A 27,679-nucleotide genomic window follows, 5' to 3' on the forward strand; every position below is an offset into this window, starting at 1 on the left:
TATTACGTTATTATTATTATTATTTGCTTCTTACCGAATTTGCTACGGAGCACATGTGTATGTTTTATCGTTTCTTATTCACCTTTTCCATTAAAGAAAGAGAGCCCACAAAAAGTGAAGTTTGCCTAACTTAAGGGAAGGTTTTACTAACCGGAAATAAATGTCGTGGCAGTCCTACGTCGACGACAGCCTTGTTGGCAGTGGTTTCATGCACAGCGCAGCGATCGTTGGTCTTGCTGATGGGAGTTACTGGGCGTATGGAGGAACATATGTGCCGCAGCCTGAGGAGGTAACACACATTCTCAAGTGTCTGGAGAATTTCTCGCTCGTACAAAGTTCCGGTGTAACCATCTGTGGTGTCAAGTTCTTCGGTCTTCAGTCAGGATCCGAAGGTCAGATGAAGTACATATTCTTTAAGAAAGGAGCCGCAGGGGGTTGCATATACACTTCCAAACAAACTGCTATTATTGCTGTTTACGGCAACCCTGGTGATGCATCAGCCTTGCAGCAGGATCTCCAGAAGACCGAAGCTACATATGTGGCTGTCAATCCGGCAGACTGCAACACGACAGTAAAGAGAATTGCGGAGTATTTGATTAGCTTGGACTACTGAAGTCTGGTTCCATAATAGTGTTGCTTCGCTTTCTTTTTATTCGAACCTATCAATTAGAAAATTCATATTCGCCACTTTTAGTTGCTCGGTGCACCTGAAGTTTAAATACATGCTCTCGTATGATTCTTCGCTTGTATTATATTATATGTTTACTTCTCGCTTCTTTTGCCTTTCTTTTTTCTTTTTTAAAAAAGCCTTTTTCAGGGAGCTGTAATGCACTTATGCCGGGGCGGTTACGTTTGCTCCTGCGGGCGGCTGATGTGCCCCGGATGTTCTAGGTTGTGTCTTGCCTGCAACCAGCTGGTATGTGCCAACTGCATCCCACTCACGATGACCCACTGCTTGCGGTGTTCCCTGGCTTACATACGTAATACTCGTTGCCAGATGTGATTATTAACCCTTCATTGGGCTTGCCGGTTCGTGCTCGCAGAGAACTTACATTTGTATCACCTTCGTTCATGGTGAGACATCTCTTTCACTTACGCCCCCCTGCTTTTCATCCCCCTTAGCGCCTTCTCCCTTCTCCCATTTACTTCGGCCTCTGGTTGCTCTACCCTCATTATTGTCTCCAAACTCGTGCTTAACCACTGTTCACCGGATAGTACACTGTATTGGTGCGCTGTAATGCTTCGTTGCCACTCTAACTCTGGAGAACGAGGTGCGACTGTGGTGGGAGTCCATTTTAGGTGATTAGGGAAGATGTTATGGAGAAATATCTCTCGATGCCTGCTTCCCCAAGCGAAGTACACTTCCTTCACAGTCCAGTCAACATACACCCTTTCCCTCGGGAAACGCTCTGCACCCTGGGGGGAGGAGAAGAGAATGCCGACACTGCTCATTGATGCACCGAAACCAGAGGCGCTGTCATGTGGAACAGGACAACCCGCCCAGCGTGGACGTCGAAAGCCGTTAGTATGGAAGCGAAGACACCCATGGTTTGACAGGCAGTGGTCCTTGGATCTGAAGCGTGTGAAGAAGGGACCCTCAACTCCCCAATTCCCAGAAGGTGTGCCCTTCACGCAAATAAGGTCGTTTCAATCCTTTGCGGGGAGATCATGGAAAATTAATGCCGGCCGCCGGAGGAAGATCCGGCTTTCACTTAAGCGGGGACGTCGGAAGCTGTTGTGAGTGTCTCCCTCCGCTCCATGGTCGCGCGTATTTTATTCAGGGTATGTGGGTCATGCGGTAGAGGTGCCTACCGTAGTGAAAAGACGTTCGCTGTCGTTCGTTGATACGCTTTTTCTCTGTTGTCACTTCGTGTTTTCTCAATCGCGATCGCGTTTCATGATTGGTAACATTTCTACATACCTGCCATTTTTGTTCTCAAGGGGTGAAAGCAAGGAATGCACACGCGAGCATTCTCCATCATTCATATTTCGCCTCATTGTCAATAGGGGATTACCATGTCTGATGCGCCATCCGCGGTGATGCCGTTGCGTTTAATGTGACAAAGCGGGTTGACAATTCTCTCATTCTCTGTTTCCCACTTTCGTTTTTCCACTTCGATTTTGATCATTGCTGCGCAGGGGATCTGACAATATATACCGTTGCAGTTTTGGAGATGATGAGCAGGTGCGTGAGCTGGTCCCCTTTTTGACGTTTTCCACCGTTACCGACTTCCCCTTCGTATATCTGTGTGACACCTAGTGTGGAAGTATTTCCGATATCGTTGTAGATATTTTTTAAAGACAGTCTTGTGTACACCTACCAATTGTCTCTCTTCCCGTCCACATGAGCTGCGCCCGTGTTCTTTTAGGCGCCGGCTCGGGGTAGTAGTACCTGTTGTGTTCTATTGTGATGCATTACCGTAATTCATCTTGCCCTTTGAGTGTTTACCAACTGCTTGCTTTCGGGCGGTGAAGTCTCTCAACGGCGTAAAAAAAAAGAAAGGAACAAGATTTTCTGTCTGTGGTAAATATTGTTTAGTTTCTGGAATTTATGGGATGTTTGGCAGCAGAATGGTTTCTTTTTCTCACTGCAGCTTATTTGAATATGCCTCATACGACCTGAGCGGTCATACACCATGTGGAACAGAATAAAGCCCTTTGGCTAAACTTTGTGGGGTTAGGATTTTTGGTGGATGCTTATCTAATGTGGATAGGGATGATGGACGGATTGGTGGGATAGTTATATTATTATAATACATGTATTTTTTTTTTTTTTACCGAATCGACGATGATTTAGCCCTTGACAGCCCTCTTCTCAGTGTTGTTACCTTGGTTACCGCCCACTCTGCTATCAGAAGGGCAGGTTGCGCAACAACTTTTCTTTTCTTGATGTTCCGCGGATAGGCGCTGTCATAGGCAGATACTAACCAATGGATTCTGAAGTCTGCGATGACGAAACCAACAACTGGAGGGCATGTGTTGAAGACAATCTTAGTGCTCCCGATTTGGATAGAAAGTGTAGCAAATATATCGATTCATTTAACAGGTGTATTGCCTCGTGGCGCACAAAGGTTGGCTATGACGTGAAGGTAAGGGGCGAAAATGAAGGTGAGCCTCCACCGCAGTGTGCTGCGATGTCTTGTCTCATCGGTGCTTGTCTTCGGAAGAATGGGTACAGCTTTGAGCGATGTAAGCTTCCCATGCATTACTTTAAACATTGCGTGAAGAGCTTCTATGGCTCCGAATACGTCACGTAGGCATTCCCCTGTTTCAATTTGAAGGGATATTGAGGTCGAATTTACTTCGCTACTTGGTAGTACTTTGTTTTCGAAAGATTACTTGTTTCCCTACGCCTCTTATCTTCGATCGCACGTTTCTCACGCGCGTGGTGCCCGTCCGTTTTTTCGGTGGCCGCTCTTGATAGTAATTATCTAGACGATGAAAATACTTGCGCTTTTCTTCCTAAGAGTTTCCCAAGGGAATGGATATATTTAGTGCTCTTTCCACGGGAGCCAAATTTGAGCCCAAGAAACATGGAACTGCCATAAAGCGCTTCCGGCAGGCAAGTGGCAACAGGGAACAAACGGGGGCCCTGAATCTTGTGAGCCTTTCTCGAGGTAGCGTAGAGCTCCCAACGCCCAGCCATACCCTCGAAATATTTGGTGTGCCAAAGAGGATGAGGTGCCAGGAAACTTCCGCCGAGGGGGACGAGGAGTCCAGAGGACGGTGTGACACAGATACTTCCAGTGCTGCAACTGGTCACAAACCTCTTAAAAACATGTCCGTGAAGAGGAGACGTAACATTTGGAGAAAGAATGAACTGGATGTCACAGGTATGGACGTACCGCAGCCTATTGAACACTTCTCCCAACTCCTCAGGCCCCCACTTTCGCTTGATGAGTGTCTCATCTCCAATCTCTTTGAGCGGAACCACCGTATCCCGACTCCAATACAGATGCAGACTATTCCTTGCTTGGTTCAGGGGAGGGATGTGCTAGCGTGCGCCCCCACAGGGTCCGGCAAAACAGTTGCCTTTCTTATCCCCATGTTTGCTCGTTTGGGGAAGCCTGATAGGGATGCCGGGGTGCGTGCGTTGATAATTACCCCCACAATGGAACTGGCAGAGCAAATCGAGCGAGAGGCGTTTTTTCTCCTCAAAGGGAAAAGGTGGAAGTTGGTCCAACACGGGCAGACAACTCGAAACAAGGACATATTCATTACCACGCCTGGACGGGTGTCGACGTTACTAGAGAGGAAGTTAGTTGATCTTAGTAACATTCAGTATCTCGTTTTTGACGAAGGAGATCGCCTGTGGGACTCTTCGACTGACAATCTCAGGGTGATGGATATTGTCCTTACGGCGTGCACTTATAAGGAGAAGGTTGTTGCTTTGTTTACAGCCACATTAAGTGAAAAAATTGAAGCAGCTGCACGATCTGTGATGGGTCCCGATCCTGTTCGGATCATCGTTTCTGGTCGTGCGAAGGCGAACAAGAATGTGAAGCAGGAACTTGTGTTCTGTGGTAATGAGCTTGGGAAGGTTGTGGCGATACGTAACATTGTGCGTGAGGGTGTGACACCACCTGTGCTTATCTTCGTTCAGAGCATCGAGCGAACAAAGGAGCTTCATGAAGAGATACAATGCCAGGGGCTTCGTATTGCCATTATGAATGCGAAGATGACACATGAGGAACGAGACGAAACTATGATGAATTTCCGGCTTGGAAAAATATGGGTACTCGTGACTACTGAGCTTCTTTCACGGGGCATAGACTTCAAGAACGTTGGCACGGTTATAAATTTTGATATACCGACGACGGTGGAGTCCTACATCCACCGCGTTGGGAGGTGTGGAAGGGCTGGGAAGACAGGTAAGGCCATAACATTTTTTACTGAGGACGACAAACATCGTATCCCCCCTATCGCCCGTGTGATGAAAGAATCTGGGAGCCCCATCGAGGATTGGATGTTGGAAATAAAGACTCACCGTAGTGTCCGCCGCCGACTTCAGCGCACTACACCGCATCGGATGATAGTCAGTACAAGAAAGAGGATGCTCGTTGCGGATCAGCGAATGAAGCGGCAACTTCGGCGACTAGAGTACGAAAATGCACAAAAGGCTGAAGGCCAAGGCGTGGAAGAGGTGCAGTAGGACGAGGTTGTACGGTCTGGGAACTAACCATGTACTAATTAATAGTAAACGCAGCGCTTTCGAACAACATAACCTGTATCGGCCGCGTAGTCTCATTGCCCTTGCCTCTTTTCAACCCATTGATTAAAAAGGTCTGTGGCGGCGCCCGTGACCCCGTTGCAGTAGGATTACATCGGCAACACACTGTGTAGTAAGACATTTAATAATGTTTTAAAACAAATACGTGACGATAAATGGTGCTGAAGTGCGTTGCGTGCACCTGTTACCAAGAGGGTGAAGTGTGAGTACGTGAGGCTAGTGGGTGAGCCTAAACTCTTCCAATGTGTTGTTTTTAAAGATGAATTCATCGTCACATTTGCATTTCCTAACTTTTTTCTTTCTGGTTGAGCAAGGAGCCGAAGAAAGTGAGTTAGAAAGGAGTAGAGATGCATCTTTTTTTTTATTATTATTTTGTATTAGGATGCGGGAGTGTTCTCTCGGATGTGCGCGTGTGTGCCACAGCCGTCTCCGTTGTTGGCAACCAGGGGGAAAACCAGGGGGCCCATGCGCATTCGTCAGAAGTTCATTTCACATCCCGCGGGTAGCTGAAGGCTGTCAGGAAAAGCATGGCCAGGTACCCCCAACCCAATCGTGATTATGATGAGTGTGTGTGTGTTCACTTACCGGTGCTCTGGCATATTACGGGAGACGATTGATGTGCCCCTCACTCGGCAGGTGTTAGGGGGTGCGTTTGAAACAATCCAACAAGCCTGAGGTTCTCTTATTTCCAAAACCACGTGAGTTAAACCTACTCGGTTTGCTACCCGTTTCCATCCGATGAGCAAAGGGGCAGCGCATCAAATTTTCTTTGATTTGGTTACCATAAATAGCTGTTCTTCCGTTTTTTCTCGAAAAAAAAATGAAGCGTAACTGGTGAAGAAGGTATTAGTGATGGATTTAGGGGAAGATTCGACACTGCTCGCTGTGGCCCTGGATGGTGAGGACAAATATTGGCTTTGCCAACCCGTAACCGGTAAAAGACTTGGTCCTGAATGGAAGTTTTGTACTTGTTACTGGCTTTATCTTTTGGGGGACAACGAAGACCATGGAGACAAACCATGGTATAGAGAAGACTTGGGCGATATACTTGAAATCGGCTACAACGAGACCTCAAGAATTGGAAGGTACTCGGTCATCGATGATGCAGTGAAAGCAAAGAAATTCGTTGTGGAGGAAGGTGGTGTATCTAGAACCTTCTTCTTCATTGGCAACGACGAGCGTGAGGCCCTAGACGCCAAGTTTGAAGATCTTCTCAAACGCGAGGCGGCGCTTGCATCACACAAACCAGATGACGATGGTGATAAAGTGCAATCAAGTGTGAAGGCGAGCAAAGCCACCGCGGCAGAATACCCAACCGTTAACTCCGACTCTGGACCCGGTAATGGTAAGCAAGTGGGTAACGAGGAAGTTTTTGCATGGCGAGAGCGGTACATTGTTGAACACGGGAACCGCATTTTTTTCGTGTGCCCTGATGTTGATGGCAATAGCAGTGGGTTCAGAGTGGAGCGAATTGTGCGCAACGGCATGACGATTTTCTTGCTCTTCCACGATGAAGCTTCCCTTCCGTGTAGGGTAAGTGAATCGCATATTGGGGAGAAAGTTATCCATACTTCCATAATGAAAAACAGTGAGGGTAAAGTACTCATCATGAGCACCCGGAAGCCTAATGAACCTATGTCAAAGAAAAAGGAGCGTGTCGAAACTCCTCCCCCCGAACCCCCACTCAAGGTTCAGAAAAAGGAATCTGTGAAAACCACTGCTTCACACGATACCCCACTTAAGGCGATCGGAGTGAATATGTGGGTCGATTTTAAGGGGAAGGTGGAGGGCGTAACAGGTTTGGTGAATTCATTCCCCTTTTCAGGGGAGGTTGGAAACAAGATGCGTACGAGTGTTTTTCCTGGTGGCGTTTGTGTTACTTACGATTCTTCTATCGCGGCGAAGTTCGCGTTGAAGAAAAAGGCCGTTTCTTCTCCTACGGACAACGACATGGTTGGTTTGCTGGAAAATATACAACTGGCTAAGGAGCAGTTCAGTACTATTTAATGCAGGTGAGGAAACAAATGGACGAAGCTTCTGCGGTTCATGATTGCTGGCCAGCAGGGGGCCCCACTGTGTTCGGTGCGATCCATTTTTTTTTCTGCTGATTTGTGTTTTCGTTTCTTTTTGTGGCGGGGGGAAGAAGTGAGTGGGGGAGGGCTGCGTATGTTTCTACCTTTTCTTATGTCCTCATTACCTTCTCCTGCAGCGACTAGCATCGAGGGGAAACATGTGGCGCTTTCGAGCGGTGTCGGCAATTGCTCCACGTGGTTGTTTCAGGTGCGTGTTTCAGAGCAAAGCCTTCGCTGCTGCCAGCAAAACCCTCCCTTGTACTCCAGAAGGGAAAAACCCGTATGATGTTCTTGAAGTCACTGTTACTAATTCTACGACACTGAACGACATATCGAAGCAGTTTAGAGAGCTTGTGGTCAGAAACCATCCCGACCAGCCTTGTGGGTCACACGAAAAGATGTCTGAGCTTAACGCAGCGTACAAAATTGTGAAGGAGCACCACGAGGGCGTCCTCCGACGCTTGAAGGAGTACGAGGCTGACACTAAGGGGAATGAGGCCTTCCAGCAGCACAGGCGGTCGCGGGCTCAGGATGATAGGGATTTAGGTCGGACCGGTGGTGTATTCCGCAGGAACGCCAGGGCGGCGGAGCAAGCTTCTGCTTCTAAGAAGGCTCGTTCCTTACAGGAAATCACATCGTCGTGGAGCCGTTACAGGGAGGACACTGAGCATGCTGTTACCAGTATGTGCAATCGGTACGAGCTAGCCGTGGAAAAGGGATGCTTTTTTCGGAAGACGTCGATGCTTAACGAAATAACTGTGCGGGAAAGATGGCTACGGAAGAGTTACATCAAGGCGGTATGGGAGGAAGTTCACGAGCTACGAGGGGAATTGCTTCGTCGAGGGGCACGGAGTTCCCAGCAGTCTCAACTTGCGGAGGAGATGGTGTCCTTCGCGTCAGCAACTCAGAGGAAGTTGAATGAAGACTTTCAGCGGCTCACTCAGTTGAGTGTACAGTCACAAACCCGTCTGTTTCTTCAGAGAATATTAGTTGCGTTAGTCACGGTGGTTGTGTTTATTAAGTTGTGGCAGAGTTTGTTGTCAGGCATGTTCAGGAATTCCTTGACTGTGCGGTTTCGACAAGGGATTTTGAGCCATTAAGCGCCGCTGCTTACCGTGTGTGCTGGACAAACGGCCTCACTATCGGATTCATGGTGATGTTTTAACCCTGCACTTCAAAAAGCCTATCAACTCTTTAGTAGTTGTCGTTGTGTATCGGACCCGATTTGGTCAGTTTGCCGCTGTTGTTGTAATACTTTTTCCGCTTCTGCCTTCGCCAGTCGATGTCCTATTTGCCTTTCCTTGCTTATTTTTCTTTTCCCCGCCATTCTAGGGTCAGGGTCACACGGCACATTTGTATGTCCTTTATCGGCCGCCGTTCGCCCATGGGAAGCTTGGACCGGGCTGCACAAACGGCCATGGCAATCGAGCTGGGCGCTTCCTTTGATCCCTTTGACGGAGTTGGAGCCAACGAAGTTGGACAGGTGCGACTGCGGTGGTGGGCGGATCATGTGGAACAGGAGCTCGACGCAAACCGTAGTCCATTTGTCGCGGCGGAGATATTACTTAAACAGATGAATGAGTATGGAAATTCTTCTGATGAGTTGGAGGAACTTCTCCTAGCAACAATCCTTCCGGTACTCAGTCGCTGCACTTCTTACTTGGGAACCTACGGTGACGTATTTAATAAGGCTCTAAATGAGGTCATTCCCGCCATCATGTTTACGAGGACGCTAGCAACAAGTCACGGTGAGGTCCTCCAGCGGAGGTCATACGCCGAATGTTTCGCCTCTATTCTATGCAAATTTCAGTACCACGTGAAGCTGTCTTATTCTCTAAACCGACGCGCCACGTTGGAGGACAGTGTGATGACCCGCGTCGTTCGGAGGCTTGACAACTTATGGATGAGGATGTGTTTCAGAGCGTGGAGGGCGCTGCGGAATAGCGTGGCTACGACCAAACGAAGCTTCCAGCGTTTGGCGAATAGAGGTGCTGCTTTGACTGTCGTGCCTGGACATATCCGGATGTGGCGCCGTCACGCCCACTACGTGACACTAAAGGAGAAGTTATCCAAACACACTGCCCTAAACCAAGAGCTGGACAATTTGTATGCTGCCGAGCAGGCGGCCAAGAGTAGCCATGAAAGTATCATCCAGGAAGTTGAGGAAAAGAATAGGCTCATTAGTTTGACTACAGAGCGTTGCATGGAGGCGGAAGCCCGATTGGGTGAGCTTCAAAGTTTGATGGAGGAGACAACTTCATCTCTGGAGGGTCATTGGAAGCAATGGAAAATAGCCATCAACTGTCTGTTTGGTGACGGCCGCGACAGCCTACCACCTGTGCATGGAAATCTTCGCTCTGATCTTCAATCTATTGCGCAGAACATAACTGACACTGCTTTGCTTTTCCTGAAAGAGGCGAAAAAGCGCAAATGGAAGATGGAAAAAAGTACAATTGCCCAATACGTGAACCAAATGGGATTAGAGAAATGTGAAAACCAACAAACGGGACTTGATGACATTATTTCCACCCTCAGCCGTGTGTGTAAGCCAGTCATGCCGCCATTGCGCCTTCTTGACTTGATACGTGAAGATCAAGAGAAGTACGATCTAACTATTAAGTTTTTGTCGTGCGTGAACGGTGGTGGGCATTGTTCCCTTTTCATGAATGGCCACACGCTCGATGATGATGAGTTAAGTGTGGAAGGCGTACGGGACTTTGGAGTAAAGATGGTTTCACATGTCACGGAGGGCGTAGGTAGTTTTCAGGTATGCCCTGATGCCAACGAGGATTATTTAAAGGCAATTCAAACCTGCTTAGCAGCAGATGAGCTTACCAAGGTGCACGATTACCTGAGTAGAGTTTTCTTTGCCCTAGCGACGGGTGGTTTGCCTCTCAACAGGGAGAAAATTGAAAGGTGCATTGATAACCTTGTTGAGCCCCATCACCGTCAGGTTGTGCATGCATTATATCCCTCGCAAGGAATAAAGAATTTTGCCGATTTAAGAAGTTACCTAACAAGGGTATCCAACTTTTGTCTATGTACAATCACAACGTTGGTTGAATGCATTGAGAATCACTACGACGCAGATCCGAAGGAGGACCTTTTCTCTGTGCTGTTTGAGGAGGATGTTGTTACGTTCTTTGAGGAGCACGAAAAAGACATTCACAGGCTATTTGGGATGTTTAGAGACAAGAGGTTCCCTATGCTTCTGTCAAAAAGCCTCATCAAGCCGTTTTTGGTTGAGAAGTTTAATCTACTAGATAGTGAAGTTGATACTTTATTCCAACTCGGTGCCACTCCGGAGAAAATTACGAGGGATGAGTTCAAGAATTTCTTGACTGTACTTGCCGCGTTTTACACACCTTCTCCTTTTGTCCCACCGGTGAAGAAACTAGCAAGTGTGATAATGCAGTGCTCAGTTTCCTCAAAAGACGAGGCGTAGCTTTTGTGTGCGATGTACTGTAGATATGAGCAAAAAACATATATATGCTTTGTGTAACTATTCATTTGTATGCACATATTGTGCCTGTTCACTTTAAGGAGCTTACTACTAGAAATACGTTCTGATTAACAAAACATTCTTTGGGATTAATTTCTCCCCTCCACTTCCCTTCCCCTCCCTTTTGTTTTTGTTTTTGCTTTTGGATTTATTTTTAGCCTTCCTGGCTAGTGAGAAAGCTGTGGGTGAGGGAGAGTGGTATGTGAAGCCAAATGTACTCATGTAAGACGGCCCACACCACATTTGTGCACCACATGGCGGTCAACTCATCGGGCACGTTGCTTGCATCAGGTTCCAGCGACAAGGGAGTAAACGTATTTTATCGTCCTCCATCCGAAGTGGTAACAGGATCGTGGTCCCTTTGCTGTGTGTTGAAAGACCACGTTGCTACAGTCACCCGCGTCGCTTGGTGCCAGCATCGAGAGCACGGATCTATGCTTGCAACTGTTGGTGCCGATCGTTGGATATATGTCTACAAGATAAACGTCACAACTCAAGATGGAAAGGTAGTGGGTAATGCTGTGCGGTACTCACCAGTGCGGGGGTATGAAAAAGACGTTATTACGGATGTGGCGTTTGTCCCGCCTCGGCAGCACCAGGTGCTTCTTCTCTCCACCGCCTCTCTGGATGGCTGGGTGCGGCTGTACGACATACAGCCGCTGCAATTTCTTTGTAAGTACACGGTGACACAAGAGTCGGACATTTGTAGGCCTTTGGGAACCCGCAGTGGTGGCATCACATCCACTGCATGGTTCCCCAGCTCAGTTGATGAAACGATGACTCTGGCGGTTGGTTGCATGAACGGGTGTTTTTACCTTTACAAGTTTTGTAAGGAAAGAAACCAATTTAAGCGGGTGTATAACGCTCTTCCGCAACGCATAGAATCAACGATCCATCACATAGTTTGGGCTCCGCCCGTGGGAAGGTGCTTTCAGTTACTCTCTCTGTGCTGTCGCAGTTCGGTGTATATTGTTAGGTTGAACTGTGTGTCACCAAGTGTTGAGGATTACCAGTGCGAAGTGTTTGTTTGGCCACACGGGGCAGTCTGTACGGCGTGGAGCCATTCTGCGACGCTGTTGTATTTGATTGATGACGATAACCCGCCAAGGGTGACCGTTCTTCAAGCGAGGGACCTCACTGATCACCAGTCGTGGGAAAAGTTGCTAAGTAAGCCAACCGAATAAATGAGGTCAGTAGAGGGGGGAGGAGATTCCGCGTACATACATAGGCGTGAGCCCCCCCTTTTTGTAGGCTACATATTGTAGGGACTTGAAAAGTTTTACTCCCTGAACTTTGTAGTTGACGGCAGTTGGCCCCGATGCGTCCAGTCGCGGTAAGGACGGTGTGTCAATCATCTTTTTTGGTTGGTCCACTGCTCGTCCTGGGGTTGGAACCCGATATTCCCCTCGTTTGACCCCCAATCTTCTATGCCTCTTTCTCTCTTGGTTTCACTTCTGTGTCATCGCTTACTGTAGGAACCACTTCCTTCCTTCTTTGAAGCATCTAACACAAAATGCATAACAGCAGGTCCACCATCGAGATGGGCTTTTGCTCTGTTCATCGTCGCAAGCGAGCCAGAGCAGATTTAGTGCCACTGGATAATAACCCCGGGCATATGCGCTGTAAGAACCACAAGGAGTGCCGCCAGCGAACTGAGGTGGAATTGGTCTTATGCAGTGTGCACAATCGGCGCAGAAGCATCACGCAGATGAAGGAGGTGCGGAAGGGAGTATTCGAGTGCCTGCCCCAACATACTTGCCGTGGTCAGTTCAACGATTCTGGTATTCAGTCGCCAGCTCCACCTTCTTCCAACGCTAATGCGGTGGCCTCCTCATACGGTATACCACAGAGAGGCAGTCGCCCCCAGCAGGGGCCAAGGGAGCATCATCCGGCACCGACGGTAAGCGTGGCGTGGGCGCCAACGTCCAGTCGTTCACGGCATGACAACTTAGTGGGCTCGTCAGATTGGGCACAGGTTGACCGTAAGACATGGTGTGCGAGACATGGTAAATTAACATCGCAGTGTGAGCTGGTTAAGGACTGCTGCTACGTTTGCTATGACGAGTCAACTTGCCTTTCGACTGCATTAGAGTTGGCGTCAGACCTTATGGCAAAGGGCTGCAAGGAGCTACTGTGTTCGAAACATAACTCATTGCGCCTTTTGGAATTTCTGGAGAGAACTCCCGATAAACTAGGGTACCAATGTGTTGCTGGTCATCGTTGCCGTGGAACGCTTGACAGTTGCCGGGAACCAGTCCCGGAGCGTGGAGCTCATCCCACAAGGGATGCCGTATCATCTTTCTTCATTTAATCTCCCGGAGGGTTAAGTTTAACGGTGAATGGACTGATTGCCTTATTTCTTACTACCCCACATCTTTACCGGCGTGTGTTTCTCGCTCTCTTTCTTCACATGGGGCGCAGTATCATTTTCCAATTGTTTCTTATGGCGACACTGAACTCTAGCATGTTTTTTTCTTTTCATTGATTGGTTTGTTACCGAAACGGTTGACTGCACCTCTCAGTACCTGCGGTGTTCTGCTGAAACTCAACCTTCGCAGAAAAATTAGGGTGTGGTACCTGCGGGTTGTGGCCCTGTGGTAGTTCCCCGCATTGGCCGACAAATTGTGGAGGACCATGATCGGATCGTATGAAGTTATTTGCTATATTTCCGGTGCTGGTCAACGTGGGGACGGAGGGGGCAGGCGATGTTGGCTCTCCCGCTGTCAAATGAAGGTTATGGTCCGTTGGCGTGGGACAAGCCAAGCCAATTCGGTAGTGTGAGAGCTCCCCTTAACTTCAGCACGAGATTAATGGGAGCAAACGAGCTGTGAATTGAAGTTTCCTCGAGTATGTACTGCTGGACGCTGGCACGGTTCCGCCTCTCGCTCCTTTCCCCTCTCCTTGTCGTGGGTCGTTCACCGGAGTTTACTGTACTTTGACTTTGGAATTCCTAAAGAACTTCGCGCACTTCACCAGCGTTTCCTGTGTATGATTAAAGAGGTATGCTCAACACTACGATCAACATTGAAATTCAAGGTTTCGTTGTTTCCTTTGCTGAGCAGCACTTGCGTATGGCTTCATCGGCGGAACAGTGGGTGGTTCACATCGAGCTATGTCTGGTGCGAGTGCGCGCTAGCATTTTTTTTGTCCTTTAGTGCCGCTGAAACACGCGGGATACCACCTGATGCTTCAGTAAAGGCAGGTCGTATTTGTGTCACTTTGGCGTTTGCGTGGTGCGTAGTGCCGAGGTCAGGCAGGCGGACAAGGCGACGGTTCATTCCCATTTTCTTTCTTTGCCCCACTTTGCCCTTTTTAAACATAATCTGCAGTTCCCACTGTTGAGTTGGATAAACTGAGTATGGTCAACGCGACTCCCGATATGGCAAGGTACTGCTGTGCAGTTATACACAGCAAGTTGCGGGGGGAGAAGACTCCTGAGCCCCCAGCTAGCATTACAAACGAGCCCAGCCCCATTTTTGTTTCCTTGAAGACTCTGGACGGCGACTTGCGCGGGTGCATTGGCAACTTCTCGGCTGAACCGTTGCACAAGCAGCTCAGGGACTACGCGGTCGCTGCGGCATTTCAAGATAACAGGTTTCCTTCAGTCACTCTCGCAGAGCTTCCTATGCTCAGTTGTTCGGTCTGCCTGCTTCACTCGTTTGAGAAGGCCCACAGATGGGACGACTGGGAAATTGGCGTTCATGGGATAAGGATCCGGTACAAGAACTACAGTGCAACGTACCTTCCCTCTGTAATGCCCGAGCAAAGGTGGGATCATATTCAGGCAATCCGAAGTCTGATGAGGAAGGCCGGATGCGGAGAAGAGGTTTCAGACGCCATTCTTAACGAATTGGATGTAACGCGCTATCAGGAAAGCAAGAGTACTGTAGCCTTCAAATCGGCCAACCTTGGTTCACTACCTTGCTGAGTTATAACTGATTAGCGTGTTGATGCACTACAGATTGTAGCGGGACTCCGGTTCCGTTCCTTCGTCTTACGTTTGCGCACACAACACTGACTGTGTTGGGGTGTGGGGTTGTATATCGGCAGCTTCGTTCCTAAATCTTGGCCACACACCAAGGAAGGGAAACAAAATAGCTGCGTTAAAGTTCTGCGATTTACACTCTCCTTTACTTTTCCCCTTGTTAGTCTACGTACGCGAGTCCTCAAGAGTACAACATATGCAGAAGCGAGGCACCAGTCGTGCATTAGGGATGCTTTTGATCAAGACGCGACGCGCCCCATTGTTTCTGACTTGCGAACGTGATTCATTTCCAGCCCACGGCTACACAAAGTTGCCTCTTCACCTTTTCATCACCTTCGTTCTTGATATCACTATAGTTGTAGGGGCTGATGTCGCGCGATCCGCCAGGGGAAGGGGGTGAGTCGTCGCCCGTCTGTGCCGACATGAGTATAGATAAGTTTTCTATTCTAACTCCAGAGAAGCAAACCTTCAAGAAGAAAGACCAATCCAAAGTGGACGGCTTTCTTGACAGGATGCGCCAAAGGATTCATTGCACCTTTTGTGGTGGCGCGAAGTGCAAGCACGAGAATTGGGAATCCTTGAAGGAGAAGCGATACAAGACGGCAATCGAGGGACTGATATCAAGTTGGGTGGGAGACGATGTAATTGCAAGCCAAAGGCCGTCAACATCTCTCTTCAGAAAGTATTCGCTTATTGAGCAGTTTCGAGAAAAACGAATCACCGGTGTGTTAAATTTGCAGGAGAAAGGTGAACACGCGAGTTGCGGTCCCGACGGTATCTACGCATCGACAGGATATAGCTACAGCGGTGAGCAAGACCTTATGAGGCACCAGATTAGTTACTACGAATTCCCTTGGCCTGATATGACGGCCCCGAAACAGGACATTGTACTACGTAGTGTCCAAGTAATGGATTCTCATGTTAAGAAATCGGGGAAGGTGCTGGTCCATTGCCACGCCGGTTTGGGTCGCACCGGTCTGATGATAGCTTGCTATCTGCTTTATGCACAGAAGATGCCAAGCGCGGATGTAATCGAACTCGTACGGCAAATGCGGCCGGGTGCGATACAAACGTCGAGGCAGGTGAAATTTATACACGACTTTGAGTCGCACCTGTGGAGGCTCTCACACACGTTTCGTGTTGAGGTATCTGAATCCGCTTTAGATATTGATTTGTTCTTGAAAAAGCAGCGGCTGCTCCTGCATGGAGACCATGCAGATTCTTATCGTTTTATCCCGATGACAATCCACCTTATTTTGTGTCAGTTGTTAAACCTCACAAAGGCGAATCCTTCTAACTCGGAGCTGTCCGTTAAATCTCTTGGCTCTGGCAGACTACCGGAAGGATCAGCATTAAATGACGTACGACGCTCCATCAACCGACGTACTTTTGATGCAACATCGGTGAATGATGTCAAGCTTCTTAGTTACTTAGTGTGGGATTGGTTCAAGTCCCTCTCATTCCCGGTCTTAACACCTGATGAAGCTTCCGCAATCGTTGCCTACATGCGCCAACCACCCGGGGAGCGGATCGCACTGCCAACGTTTATAAGGACAACCTTGAGGTTGTCCGTTGTTCAGACACTCGGGATGGTCTTGTCAGCATATCACATCATTTGTCTTAACATAAAGGAATCTCTGAAAGTGAGGGCACTACGATGCCTCACGGACTCATTCACCACCGTGCGTGATGGTGTCACAGTAAGAGGAGAGCCAGGAACGTTTGGACTTCTTTATGAATTCTTTGTAGACTGGGCTAGGTTGGATCAAGGTGGATGCTTTGATCTTGGCGGAGCTGGCTACCAAGACCATACAATTAGTGGGATCGCGGAAGAGTCTGCAGATGTGCTCTGAGGTTCTTTTCCATCCCTCTCATTTTTTTCAAACAGACAGCGATCCGTTGTACCTATTTACGATTGTGCGTCCGTGCCTACCTTAAGGTGAATATGTGCTGCGTTGAGACCGGATATTTTACCGTGTAAAGTACTTTCAAACTACAGATTCTCTAAGTGGCTGTGCTAACACGACGAGAGGGTTGCCACCGGCGGCTGAGGACGGCTGATGAAAAAGGAAGATCGAGTGGAGGGCAATAGTGCTCGGTTCCCTCGCCCTCGGAGACAACGTCGTGTCCTCCTCTAGTATGGTTTTCCCTCTCTTTCAGTACCCTTTAAGCAAATTCTATATGTAACACCTATAGATAAATAAAGTGTGCGAGTTCATCTGGCGTTACCTCTGCGATTTGCGTTATTGCGATTCTTCGGATAGACAAATGTATTGCCTTGAATACAGTGTATTGGCATCCCGTGGGGGTCCAAGCTGACCTTCTACTCCAATTCTTCTTTGTAGTGTTGCAACTGTAAAAAAAGCAAAAAAATGTTTTGTATTTTGCCTGCTGTCCGACTCCACCATGTTGTGGGGGCGGCATTCCCTCCGCACCAGCATCTTCTTCGGTTGTTGAGGGTTCACTGTCCGGTGCTTTCGCTTTGCGTTCGTTTTGAGGATTACTTCTTAGCGGCCTGCATTGTTTTCCTCATTCCTGATCTCCCGTTGTTCTACCCGCTTTTCTTTTCTTACCATTGTGTATGTTTTTTTCTTTTCTTTTTTGTTCCTCGTGTAATCCCCATTTTCTTATTTCTTTATTATTACTACTTAGGGGTAAACCGTGGCCTATGTACTGAGCTTTTCCACTGATAACGGGCACTTACCTGTGCTCACCGTTGCATTGGGCGGACTTATGTGCGTATTTCATATTTATGCGTTTTTGTTTATTTGCATGCAATTGGTATTGATGTTGAATTATACCCCTCTTTTATGGTCGGTTTTCGTTTCCCCTCTGCCAATAAGTGTGCATTTTCCCCCTTTCTTTAACTTGCCTATCGTTTTGTGTAGGGAGCTATGCTTAGGCGTGTCCCGAGGGTCTTGCAGAAGGGTGAAAGGGGACTTTACTTTCCCATCAATCATCGTATAGTTGACCACAGAATTGCACCTGGTGTGACTGTAGAAGAGACAGATGTGCAGTCCCGTTACAGGCGGGAGCTGCGCACAAATTTTGCAACGGGCGAGACACGGCAAACGATAGCACCTCCGTGGAGTGCCCGCGAACGGCCAACGCATTTTTTTTCGCTTCGGCTCCCTTCTAGGAACTCTGTAACCCTGCGAGTAAAGGAAATGCATAACCATTTACTTTTTTCTCACCAGCAATGTGCACCGATGCTGGTTTCCCCAACGAAGTTGCACATTACATTGGGAGTGATGACGATTCCCGAGAATTCTCGGGAAGAACTTGTGAAAAATATCCAGCAGTCAATGTCTGAGACCTTTGCATGCGTCCAACCGCTGCAACTTCGTTTCAGGGGGCTCGGGACGTTTGACTTCGGTCGCGTTTTATTTATTCGCGTTGTGCCTGAGGCAGACTTTGGGAGGCTGGAACGTGCTGTTTGCGATATTAGGAGGCGTGTGGGTGGTGTTTTGGGAGTCGACTTGAAGGGAAATCCTCATGACTCCTACGTTCCACACGTGACGGTGGCGAAGATACGCCCCAATCAACGGCAACAACTTGGAGACACAATACCTCAGTCATTGTGGGCTGACTACCAGCACCATGATTTTGGTGATGTGACTTTATCGACGGTGGACCTCTGCCGTATGAAGGGTTCACCGGATGGTTATTATCACACCGAGGGCGCTGTGCACTTATCGTAGTTGGTGGTTTTGTGTGCGTGTACACACATTCCCATATATTTGTGGAAAGAATTGCCTGGGACCGATGGACAAACTCATATCACGCGCTTCTCATTTGCTGCCACCATTGTCAGCGTTGTTTCCACCTTTGTTCTAAAGGTTGGTTTGGGATATCGCAATTTTTAAAAATGAATTTCACTTAGTGCGCGTTTGTGCTTTCCCTCCTTTCTCATGTGTTTCTTTACGCCTTACTTTCTTTTCACAACGCATCACAGACCAACAAGTGCACAAAGTGGGTAATTAGTAGGGATGGAAGGGCCCAAGTTAAAGGGCGCGGCGAGATGTGCGGCAGTGGAGAAGGTTGAGTCTAAAACACAACTGTCAATAGCCATATCTGAGAAGCATAAGGCACAACTGCGAGAGGCGTTTGATTTCTTTGACTCAGACGGTACTGGCCGCATCAATGCGCAGGATGTTAAAGTTGCTTTTTGCGCTCTTGGCTATGAGGTGGGGAAGGAGGAGTTAACTCACCTCCTTCGACAGGTTGGCGCGTCCACTACTGGAGTGATTGACTTCAATGATTTTTACAGCGTTATTATCGCGAAAATAATGCAACGTGAAAATCGTTCTGAGGCTATACGTGCCTTCAAATTAATAGATACAGGTGAGAAGGGGTATATAAATGTAGATGATCTTCGTCCCATCGCTGCCTCGCTACAAATGAACTTGACAGATGATGAATTGGCGGAGATGGTTCTCTTCGCACATCCTTCTGCAACGTACAGTAAAGCTGACACGGAAATGAAGGACCCTCTCACAGTGAGCGAGGAGGAGTTCCTGAAGCTAATGAATCGAGCCCATGTGTACTAAAAAAAAAAGAAGACTGTAACAACACTACCTCTTTGACCTATCCATGTATAAAATATATCATTCAAATATGTGCGTCAAAGTCACAGCTATGGCAATATTTATAAATGCAGCCGCTCTTTCTGCGTGATAGGGGAGGGGATATGCGGGTTTTTCCCTATTTTTTGTCGTTTAGTGTGTGCTAGTTAGGGTGTGGGGCGTTTTGTATCGTGTTGCATGAACGTGACTGCATAAAATGTCCGTTGTTGGTGTCTCTTCCTATTTTCTCTGGACCCAAAAGGGGAATACCGTGCTGCCGTTGGTTCGCGGTAGCGGGTTTCTGGTTCCCTTTCAGAAACTTAACGGTTTTTATAAGTACCATGTGCTGAGCGCGGCGCATGTAACTTGCCCCGTTAGATACCGGCAGGTGTACGGCAATACGGTTGGGCTGCGGGCAATCGGGGAGCGACACGTAAGCACGCGACTGTTGAAACTGGGCGCCGGTCCCGCGCTGGAAGCATCGATTGATATGGAGTTTACACAGAATTATCTTCCTAACGTGGATGTATCGTCCCTCAGATGCAAGGACGAGAAGCAGATGAACGAACTGGGTCTAGAGGCAGTTAAGCTGGACATGGATCCAATTGAAGACGGGACGGAGCTCATATTCCGGGGAGTAGAAGCGTCGGAGGAGAGGAGCAATCCCAACGATGACGGCCTTCGTCTCTCAGAGGTTTCCATTCCTGGGGAATGCAAGGCAGCATTTGTGTCAACTGATTACGGTACAGTGGTTCTTGCTTCTTTAAAGTCAGCGCTCTCGCTTAGTATGTGTGGCGGGCCTGTCATACGCAAATCCAGTGGTGGTTGTGTTGGTGTGATCGTTGCGAAGGCGATGTGTAGTGCTCCCCCGCGTGATCCGCATGTGCGTTCACTCTACGAGGACCCATGGTTGGATTTGTCGGAGCACAAGGATCTTCGGGGGTTGGGGGAACTGAGCGCGGCCTTTGTTCCTGTATGTGAATTTTACGGCCCGCTCCGGCGGTGTGAAATGTGAAAAACACAAAGAATCCCCTCTTAGTGCGGTCGTGCCTCATTTCTCTAGTTTCTGTCGCGCTGGCGTCGCGACGCTTCGGGTGCATGGTTGGGTAAGATCATTTTTTTTCTTTCCAAATGACGGTGCTGCCTTGATTACTCTGGTGACACAAATAATCGTCTACCTTTCTCTCCCATTTCCCCCCATTCATTTCGTGTCTGTTACTCCTCTCGTTGTTCGTTTTATTGTGTAATGGGTTCAAGTGTTACTGTCTGTTGTCTCGTGGAAGTTAGCATTTGTAGGGTCGGCTCATTCAGGAGTGGGTTTAACATGTCTAAGAAACACCAAGGGGCGGAGAACATTCGGGTGGTTATTCGCTGCCGTAATCTGTTGGGATTTGAAACAGAGAGGGGTGACAAGGCCCTTGTGCGGCTTGATCTTGCTACTAACCAGGTTATCGTGCAGCATCCAATTGGTGACGCTGATGTTTTTGCATTTGATGCCGTATATAACAACACTTACACCCAGCGTGATCTCTTTCTGCAGGAGGTGCAGCCGCTTGTTGAAGCGGTTTTGCAAGGGTATAACGCAACGGTCTTTGCTTATGGACAGTCTGGCTCCGGTAAGACACACACAATGACTGGTAAACTGAATGATCAGGAAATGTGGGGTATGATGCCGCAGGTTGTAAATCACCTCTTCAACGAGATCAAGAAACTTACGTCAGCAACAAGAACGTACAAAGTAAAGGTCTCTTATATAGAATTGTATAACGGCAAATCGCGCGACCTCCTTTCAGCTAAACAGGGTAATCTTGAGATTAAACAGAATATGGCGAAAAACTTCTACGTCAAGGGTGCGGAGATGCCGGAGGTGACGAACTTTGGTGAGGCTCTTCGTTGGTTTAACGCTGGAACGGATCGTCGACAGACCGCATCAACGGACCTTAACGATAATAGCAGTCGATCGCACTCGCTATTTACCCTCCAGGTGGAACAGTTTGACTTTGAACAGGATCCCAGCGCACCGATAGTTCTCACGAGCAAAATTAACCTCGTGGACCTTGCTGGGTCGGAGAAGCTAAGTAAGACAAACGCTACCGGAGAAACCGCAAAGGAGGGTTGCAACATTAACTTGTCACTTTCTGCGCTGGCAACTGTCATCGACACTATTGTGAAGGGAGGCAAGCACATTCCCTACCGTGGATCGCCCTTGACGATGCTCCTGAAGGACTCGTTAGGTGGAAACGCGAAGACTGTTATGTTTGCTAACATTGGTCCTTCGGACAAGAATATTTCCGAAACTATATCCACTCTTAGATTTGCTCTTCGAGCGAAGGAGATCGAGAACAAACCTATCAAGAACTTGGACCCAAAGGATGCACGCATCCAAGACTTACTTGACCAAATTGCAGATCTGAAGAGTCGCATGGGAGATGTTGATCTCAACAAAGAGGACCAACTTAAACAGCGCATAGAGGAACTAGAGATTGAAAATGCGGATCTCCGTGGGGGTAGTGACAAGAACAATCTCGAACTTGAAGAAAATTGCCGGAACCTTCAGGCACAATTGGAGAAAGTAAATGAAGCGCTTGTAGAGAAGCAGAAAGAGGTTGCGAAGGAGGTAGACGCCCGTGCGATGGTGGAGTGGAATCTTCAAAATGAAACGAGCCATGTTCAGGACTTGCGCTCTGTTGCTATTAATTTTATCAGGCGGGTCTGTTCAGAGAGTCAGTTGAAAGATATACGCGCCAAAATGCCCCAGGATGGTTCGTATAACGTTAAGGACGAAACATGGGACGTGAAAGAGATACGGTTCTGCCTTGACGAGTTCACTGCAATGTACGAATCAATGAGAACATCGTCGTACACGCGGGAGGACTTGGAGCAATACGCACAGAAGGCAGCGGTGAGCCTCCAAGAACAGGCACAGCGGCAACTCCATGAGGCTGTGCGCTCCCGTGATGAGTTGGCGCGGCAGCGCCAGGAGGACTCTGCTAAGCGGGCTGCTGAAAGTGAGTTACTCTCGCAGCTGAAGGTGGAGGTTAATTCTCTCAAGGATGAAAACGCGAAGTTGCGCGATAAGATTGAGCGCGATCAGGAACGGATTAAAGCCAAGGTGGCTAAGAGTAAAGAGGAATATAAGACAGTGGCGGAGCAGTTGGAGCGCACCAAGTCCGTGGTAACAGAGAAGGAGAGGGACATAGAGCGGTTGAAGAAGATGCTCGAAGAAAGTGGTAGCAGCACGCCGGGAAACACGCAGTCAGCGTGGGCTACCAGCGAGGAACGCGCCAATCTCTTGCGAATGTTGGAGGAGGAGAAAAATGCAAGGAAGGATTTAGAGTCGTGTGTGAGGGAGACGAACGTTTCGCTTCGTCGGTACGGTGTGTGTATCAGCCAGTCCAAAGCTCCTGCAACTAGTGAGGGTGAATCCGCTGCCGAGAATGCCGAAGCCTTCATTCTCCAGGCTGCATCTGAAGAGCCTATTGACGGTGACCTCTATTCTCAGTTCCAGCAGCAGATACGAGTGATGCAGCGCCTGACACAACTTCGTCACCAGCAGCAGAAGAAACTAGGCGATATGGTAAAGAAATACGAGCTCCTCAAGACAGGAAAGGTAACCTCGAATCACGTCGCCCCGCCCGGAGCTGCGGCGCAAGGGGGTGGTGTGGATGAAACAACGGCTCAGCAAATCAAAGAGTTACTGCGGAAGAAAGATGATGAAATTGAACGGATAACACAAGAAAAGGAGAAGACCTGTGATAAGATTGTGAAAAAACTGAACAAAAGTGAAATGAAAATAAGGGAGTTGGAGACAGCACTCGAAGAGGAACGTGCACAATTTACAGAGGAGCGTCAGGTGCTGGATAGTGAGAATCAGGAACTTCAGAAATTCAACCAGCAGCTGTCCGTAGAAGTGGAGATGCTTCGTGCTCAGCTGAATGTTGTTAAGGAGGAGATGTCCTCTTTGGAGCGAGCGAAGGCGGCTGAGTTGGAGCGGTGGAAAGAGGAGGAAGAGGACTACAACACGCGGATTAATGAAATGCGTTCCAGCATGTCTGCGTACGATGAGCTGCAAAAGAGCTATGATCGCTTGCAGCAGCAACTCCAGCACGCGGAGGCTGCACTGAAAGAGAAGACTGACAATCTCGAAAATAATAGGCAGATTATTAAGTGGTCGAATTCCCTCCTTTCTGCGGAGAAGGAGAAGGTGGAGCAAATGGAAATGATGATGAAGCGACAGGAGGAGGAGATGCGCCGGCATGAGGAGCAACTTCGCTCTGAAATGGTGGATGAGATCAATAAGCAGGTGGTGGCGAACAACCGCCGCCTACAGGACCAGGCCGCCCAGTTTCAGGATATTATTTCTCAAGAACAAGAAAAACAGAAGTCTATCGTAAAGAAGGTTAAAGCCGCAAGAAAAGACGCCCAAAAAGCAGCGCAACGGTACGATGAGATGATTCTGGAGAATGAGTCACTGTTGTCCAAGCTGGAGGAGTTGAAGGTGAACTCTATGCGTATTTTCTTGGAAAAACAGGAGGCACAAAGGGAGCTGGACGCGTTACGTCCGTCACGAGTCGCCGCGACGCGGCGTCTCTGATAGTGAAGTAAAATAACTTACGTGGGTGGAGTGCATATGTGGGAGGCCACGCCTACACCAGCACACGCACACACGTACACACGCACAAACACATGTGATTGCACATTTAATATGTTCCGTACACTCAAATGTACTTAGTATATGTTTAGGTGTATCTAACCTATGTGTACATATAAGTGTGTGTGTGTGTGTGTGTGCATTAGTAGAGTTGGGTAGCTGCTTACAGCTCCGATATTGGTGTTTATTTTTCCTGCCTGCTACTTCGGTGTGTCTGGTTATAAGTGGTACCGAGGTGGTGAGGCAAGTGCCGACTTGTTGAGTTGTATGAGGAGAAACAGTGTTATGATATTGTGCTATTGGAAAGATAATAACAGTGACAAGATACATTTTGCTGTTGCGGATTGCTTTCCCCCCCTCTTTTTTCCCTCTCTAACGATTTTCCTTTTTTTCTTTTTGCTGGCGGGGGCATGTGAGTTCCCTTCAAGAACTTGTGTGCGCATTCCAGTGAGTGCTCTTTCTTCACTCTCATCTGATATTGTCACCATTTCTACACGCTCGTTCTCTACTATTTTTCCCCGTATGTCATTAGCAAATGGTGCGGGACACGAGTCGACATGTGTCTGTTGTAAAATCCAGACCAACCAAGGAGGCGGTGAAGGAGCAGGAAACAGCTTTGAAGCGCAGTAAGCGCAGCAAATTCACACCGAAATCTTCCCACAGTAAAGGGAACCCTATCCACAGAACGTTGAAGTATCATGAGAAGAAGCTCCTCCGCAAGCATGATTTCATGCAATACCCGCAAGACAATTGGCACGAGCCCTTCTGTATTACAAAATATCATTTAGAGGATCGTGAAGATTACCGCCGTTACCTGCGTCTAGTGGGACTCATTCGACAACTGTTGACACATCTTCGCTACCTCCCAGCTGATAGTAAGATACGGATACAAATAACGCAACAGATTCTGGACAAACTTTATGCTATGGGTTTGATTAACGAAAAACTTGGACTTGCTGAGGTTGACAAGGTCGGTGTCGAAGTATTTTGTAAGCGGCGGCTTCCAACAGTTCTCCGTGATCTTAACATGGCTCCTAACTGCAAGATTGCGGCAGATTTTGTGCATCATGGCCATGTGAGAGTAGGAACTTCTCAAATTAGGGACCCCGCGTTTCTTGTTCCAAGAGACTTGGAGGATTACGTCACGTGGATGCCCGGTTCAAAGGTGAAGCAACACGTGGACACATTTAACGTACAGCGGGACGATTACGAGTAACACCCGCAACTCTGGGGCGCATGGATATTTTTCAACACTTGCGTCTTGGATATATATATATATATATATTATAATTCTGTTAAACACCGAGAGTGAAATTACAAAAGGGGAGCTCACGGAAGTTAATACGTTCCTCTACCTTTGTACATGTTATTGGTCAGTTCTTGCTGCTACCAATAAAACAAAAACAAGAGTTGTGCGTGCACATTTTGTGTGTCTGTGTGTAACACTGACAATTTATGTTTTAGTTTGTGTATGATTATTTCCTCTCTTTCTCCGCTTTTTTTTTGATTCTTTTTTATTCCTCCCATTGTTATTATTTCTTTAGAAGGGAGAAAACTTCGCAACTACTTTAAGGAAGAGTTGGAAGTCGGCTTCAGCTGACTCTAACGGCTGCATACTTGCCCTGGCGCCTTCATCGATTGAAAAGAAAGTAGAAAGGACGCGGAAAGGAGGCGAGACTTGGAGAGGAAGAGGAAAAAAAAAAGAAAACCACATTTTTCGTTTGTTTAGTCCCGTAAACTTAAACTGTTATCACCATGTCCACTGACCGTTCATCTCGTCGCAAGGAAATGGACTTCATGAAACTCATGAATGGTCCGCGAAAGGTGCACCCATCGGACTCCGTCTCCGAGTTTTGGGTGGAGTTTTGTGGTCCTGAGGGAACTCCATACGAAGATGGCGTATGGTACATCCACGTGCAACTTCCCGCAGAGTATCCCTTCAAATCTCCATCCATCGGTTTTAGCAATCGTATTTTCCATCCAAATGTGGATGAGTCGAGCGGTTCTGTTTGCCTCGATGTAATTAACCAAACATGGACACCGATGTATGAACTTCACAACATTTTTGATGTGTTCCTCCCGCAGCTGCTACGGTACCCTAATGCCTCTGATCCCTTAAACTCTGCGGCTGCAAGTAAGTTAATTCACGACCCTATTGGCTACGTTACATTTGTGCAAGATCACGTAGCGGAGTATGCAACACGGAGGGTTGCACTGCAAAGTATTCCTTCAGGTTTCCGGCCTCAGGGTAACGGCGCGTCCTCAGCAGCGGAGGTTAAAAATAACATATCCAGTGAGGAGGATTCCACCGCTACTCCTAAAGGACTGACAGAAATCACAACTCCGCATGTTGTAAGTGAAGGAGGGGAGGAAGAGGAGTATGAACCTGACGCAATTGACATCTAAGCAGTGGGGGATATATTTATATATTTCTATATTTCTATATTTGTATATGTGAGAGAACGTATGAAAGTTGAGGGAAGCGGAGGGAGCGAAGGGAGGGGAGGAAAAGAAAAAAAAAGAAGAGCAAAACAAGGATAAGGGGGGAATCGCTTTTCTTTTTCTTTTTTGTGTTTTATTTATTTATTTTTCCAGATGACCATACAGACATCACATCTACCCGGAGTGAAGTTAGAATTCAGTGAAGATAAACCCTTATGCAATTTCCTCTATAGGTGGATGCATATGCATAAGAGAATATATACGCGTACATCTATGTATCGGCTAATTAGCGCAGTCACCCCGTCAAAGGGGAATAAAGAAAAGTGAAAGGAAAGATGTGAGGAAAAAGTTAAGCAAGGGAGATAAAGTATTAGACAAATAAAGGAGAAGGGGGAGGTGGAAAAGAAAAAAAAACAAAGGAAGTGGAATATTTGTCGGTCGAAGTGCTTTCTTTTGCCTCTTTTTTTTTGTGTGTTATTTAGGGAAACTCGCAGCCACACTCATTTCTTAGTTGCATGGTCCTTTGTATGTACACATATTTTTTAACAGCACTCGAATGCCATGTTCAACTTGCTTTTTTTTCTTCTCTCCTTGCCTATTTCACACTTTCATTGTTTTTGTTCTCGTCTGTTTGTTTGACTGTTTCTGATTGCTTTTGATGCGTCGTTGTCGCCAATCAGCACTATTTCTCTATGCCTTTTTTCTTTCTTTCTTTCTCTTTCTCTTTCTCTTTCTTATATTCCGTTTCTTTTCTGTTTGCTTGTTGTTTTTTCCTCAAGTTATTGTTGCTGTTCCAGTTCTTCACCTAACTTCCCTTCTTCACTCTTGTTTTTGTTAGGAACTCGAGTCTTTTTTTTTCTTGACATTATGTGATGCTTTCCCCCTCTCGTTTTTTTTGTGAAGTATCTCATCATTCTCAGTTCTTCTTTTTTTCTTTTTTTTATTCCTCCCCATTTATTTAATTTGTTTGCGTTTTTAGTTTTAGTTTCGGTTTTTTTCCTTTCTTTTTTTTCTTTTTTTCTTTTTTTCTTTTTACTGTTGTTTGTTTATACTCCTTCTCTTGGTCTTTGTTATTATTGTTCAAGTTGGGACCTGCGTGCCACTCTACACGTTGGGGCACTGCCTTTAGCGCCTCCCGGCACGTTATATACAGATTTTTTTAAAAATTTCGTGTGTGTTTAAAGAACAGAAAAGAAAGAAAAAAGGCGGAGGGAGAGGGGATAGACGCCTTT

At 47.5% G+C, this 27,679-nt stretch overlaps 17 protein-coding genes across 17 annotated transcripts, besides 8 other annotated features; all 17 read left to right on the plus strand.

The window, feature by feature from the left end:
• Positions 1-160: 160 nt before the first annotated feature.
• Tb11.01.5350 (profilin) lies at positions 161-613 on the plus strand (the record flags this gene model as incomplete). The annotated part of the gene is made up of 1 exon (XM_824341.1): positions 161-613. The coding sequence occupies one exon, from the start codon at positions 161-163 to the stop codon at positions 611-613; it is 453 nt and encodes a 150-aa protein (XP_829434.1).
• A 699-nt stretch (positions 614-1,312) lies between these two features.
• On the plus strand, positions 1,313-1,741 carry Tb11.01.5355 (hypothetical protein, conserved; the record flags this gene model as incomplete). The annotated part of the gene is made up of 1 exon (XM_824342.1): positions 1,313-1,741. The coding sequence occupies one exon, from the start codon at positions 1,313-1,315 to the stop codon at positions 1,739-1,741; it is 429 nt and encodes a 142-aa protein (XP_829435.1).
• Positions 1,742-2,740: 999 nt separating this feature from the next.
• Positions 2,741-2,777: a sequence feature (AT_rich).
• Positions 2,778-2,930: 153 nt separating this feature from the next.
• On the plus strand, positions 2,931-3,257 carry Tb11.01.5365 (hypothetical protein, conserved; the record flags this gene model as incomplete). Its single annotated transcript, XM_824343.1, has 1 exon — positions 2,931-3,257. One exon carries the CDS (start codon positions 2,931-2,933, stop codon positions 3,255-3,257), a length of 327 nt encoding a protein of 108 aa, XP_829436.1.
• Positions 3,258-3,481: 224 nt separating this feature from the next.
• Positions 3,482-5,152, plus strand: Tb11.01.5370 (ATP-dependent DEAD/H RNA helicase, putative; the record flags this gene model as incomplete). Its single annotated transcript, XM_824344.1, has 1 exon — positions 3,482-5,152. One exon carries the CDS (start codon positions 3,482-3,484, stop codon positions 5,150-5,152), a length of 1,671 nt encoding a protein of 556 aa, XP_829437.1.
• A 930-nt stretch (positions 5,153-6,082) lies between these two features.
• On the plus strand, positions 6,083-7,237 carry Tb11.01.5380 (hypothetical protein, conserved; the record flags this gene model as incomplete). The annotated part of the gene is made up of 1 exon (XM_824345.1): positions 6,083-7,237. The coding sequence occupies one exon, from the start codon at positions 6,083-6,085 to the stop codon at positions 7,235-7,237; it is 1,155 nt and encodes a 384-aa protein (XP_829438.1).
• Positions 7,238-7,460: 223 nt separating this feature from the next.
• Positions 7,461-8,402, plus strand: Tb11.01.5390 (hypothetical protein, conserved; the record flags this gene model as incomplete). Its single annotated transcript, XM_824346.1, has 1 exon — positions 7,461-8,402. The coding sequence occupies one exon, from the start codon at positions 7,461-7,463 to the stop codon at positions 8,400-8,402; it is 942 nt and encodes a 313-aa protein (XP_829439.1).
• A 182-nt stretch (positions 8,403-8,584) lies between these two features.
• Positions 8,585-10,747, plus strand: Tb11.01.5400 (hypothetical protein, conserved; the record flags this gene model as incomplete). The annotated part of the gene is made up of 1 exon (XM_824347.1): positions 8,585-10,747. One exon carries the CDS (start codon positions 8,585-8,587, stop codon positions 10,745-10,747), a length of 2,163 nt encoding a protein of 720 aa, XP_829440.1.
• Positions 10,748-10,926: 179 nt separating this feature from the next.
• Positions 10,927-10,960: a microsatellite.
• Positions 10,961-11,016: 56 nt separating this feature from the next.
• On the plus strand, positions 11,017-11,988 carry Tb11.01.5410 (hypothetical protein, conserved; the record flags this gene model as incomplete). The annotated part of the gene is made up of 1 exon (XM_824348.1): positions 11,017-11,988. The coding sequence occupies one exon, from the start codon at positions 11,017-11,019 to the stop codon at positions 11,986-11,988; it is 972 nt and encodes a 323-aa protein (XP_829441.1).
• A 329-nt stretch (positions 11,989-12,317) lies between these two features.
• On the plus strand, positions 12,318-13,115 carry Tb11.01.5420 (hypothetical protein, conserved; the record flags this gene model as incomplete). The annotated part of the gene is made up of 1 exon (XM_824349.1): positions 12,318-13,115. One exon carries the CDS (start codon positions 12,318-12,320, stop codon positions 13,113-13,115), a length of 798 nt encoding a protein of 265 aa, XP_829442.1.
• A 1,047-nt stretch (positions 13,116-14,162) lies between these two features.
• Tb11.01.5440 (hypothetical protein, conserved) lies at positions 14,163-14,732 on the plus strand (the record flags this gene model as incomplete). Its single annotated transcript, XM_824350.1, has 1 exon — positions 14,163-14,732. One exon carries the CDS (start codon positions 14,163-14,165, stop codon positions 14,730-14,732), a length of 570 nt encoding a protein of 189 aa, XP_829443.1.
• A 425-nt stretch (positions 14,733-15,157) lies between these two features.
• On the plus strand, positions 15,158-16,642 carry Tb11.01.5450 (phosphatase, putative; the record flags this gene model as incomplete). Its single annotated transcript, XM_824351.1, has 1 exon — positions 15,158-16,642. One exon carries the CDS (start codon positions 15,158-15,160, stop codon positions 16,640-16,642), a length of 1,485 nt encoding a protein of 494 aa, XP_829444.1.
• Positions 16,643-17,683: 1,041 nt separating this feature from the next.
• Tb11.01.5460 (hypothetical protein, conserved) lies at positions 17,684-18,490 on the plus strand (the record flags this gene model as incomplete). The annotated part of the gene is made up of 1 exon (XM_824352.1): positions 17,684-18,490. The coding sequence occupies one exon, from the start codon at positions 17,684-17,686 to the stop codon at positions 18,488-18,490; it is 807 nt and encodes a 268-aa protein (XP_829445.1).
• A 288-nt stretch (positions 18,491-18,778) lies between these two features.
• Positions 18,779-19,339, plus strand: Tb11.01.5470 (centrin, putative; the record flags this gene model as incomplete). The annotated part of the gene is made up of 1 exon (XM_824353.1): positions 18,779-19,339. One exon carries the CDS (start codon positions 18,779-18,781, stop codon positions 19,337-19,339), a length of 561 nt encoding a protein of 186 aa, XP_829446.1.
• A 232-nt stretch (positions 19,340-19,571) lies between these two features.
• Tb11.01.5480 (hypothetical protein, conserved) lies at positions 19,572-20,369 on the plus strand (the record flags this gene model as incomplete). The annotated part of the gene is made up of 1 exon (XM_824354.1): positions 19,572-20,369. The coding sequence occupies one exon, from the start codon at positions 19,572-19,574 to the stop codon at positions 20,367-20,369; it is 798 nt and encodes a 265-aa protein (XP_829447.1).
• Positions 20,370-20,600: 231 nt separating this feature from the next.
• Tb11.01.5490 (kinesin, putative) lies at positions 20,601-23,948 on the plus strand (the record flags this gene model as incomplete). The annotated part of the gene is made up of 1 exon (XM_824355.1): positions 20,601-23,948. One exon carries the CDS (start codon positions 20,601-20,603, stop codon positions 23,946-23,948), a length of 3,348 nt encoding a protein of 1,115 aa, XP_829448.1.
• Positions 23,949-24,124: 176 nt separating this feature from the next.
• Positions 24,125-24,145: a microsatellite.
• Positions 24,146-24,540: 395 nt separating this feature from the next.
• On the plus strand, positions 24,541-25,221 carry Tb11.01.5500 (U3 small nucleolar ribonucleoprotein IMP3; the record flags this gene model as incomplete). Its single annotated transcript, XM_824356.1, has 1 exon — positions 24,541-25,221. The coding sequence occupies one exon, from the start codon at positions 24,541-24,543 to the stop codon at positions 25,219-25,221; it is 681 nt and encodes a 226-aa protein (XP_829449.1).
• Positions 25,222-25,270: 49 nt separating this feature from the next.
• Positions 25,271-25,290: a microsatellite.
• A 470-nt stretch (positions 25,291-25,760) lies between these two features.
• Tb11.01.5510 (ubiquitin-conjugating enzyme E2, putative) lies at positions 25,761-26,411 on the plus strand (the record flags this gene model as incomplete). The annotated part of the gene is made up of 1 exon (XM_824357.1): positions 25,761-26,411. The coding sequence occupies one exon, from the start codon at positions 25,761-25,763 to the stop codon at positions 26,409-26,411; it is 651 nt and encodes a 216-aa protein (XP_829450.1).
• An 88-nt stretch (positions 26,412-26,499) lies between these two features.
• Positions 26,500-26,547: a sequence feature (A-rich).
• A 205-nt stretch (positions 26,548-26,752) lies between these two features.
• Positions 26,753-26,869: a sequence feature (A-rich).
• A 275-nt stretch (positions 26,870-27,144) lies between these two features.
• Positions 27,145-27,183: a sequence feature (CT-rich).
• Positions 27,184-27,438: 255 nt separating this feature from the next.
• Positions 27,439-27,480: a microsatellite.
• Positions 27,481-27,679: the final 199 nt, after the last annotated feature.

This window comes from Trypanosoma brucei (genome assembly GCF_000002445.2).
Source record: "Trypanosoma brucei brucei TREU927 chromosome 11 chr11_scaffold01 genomic scaffold, whole genome shotgun sequence".
NCBI classification, from domain to species: domain Eukaryota; phylum Euglenozoa; class Kinetoplastea; order Trypanosomatida; family Trypanosomatidae; genus Trypanosoma; species Trypanosoma brucei.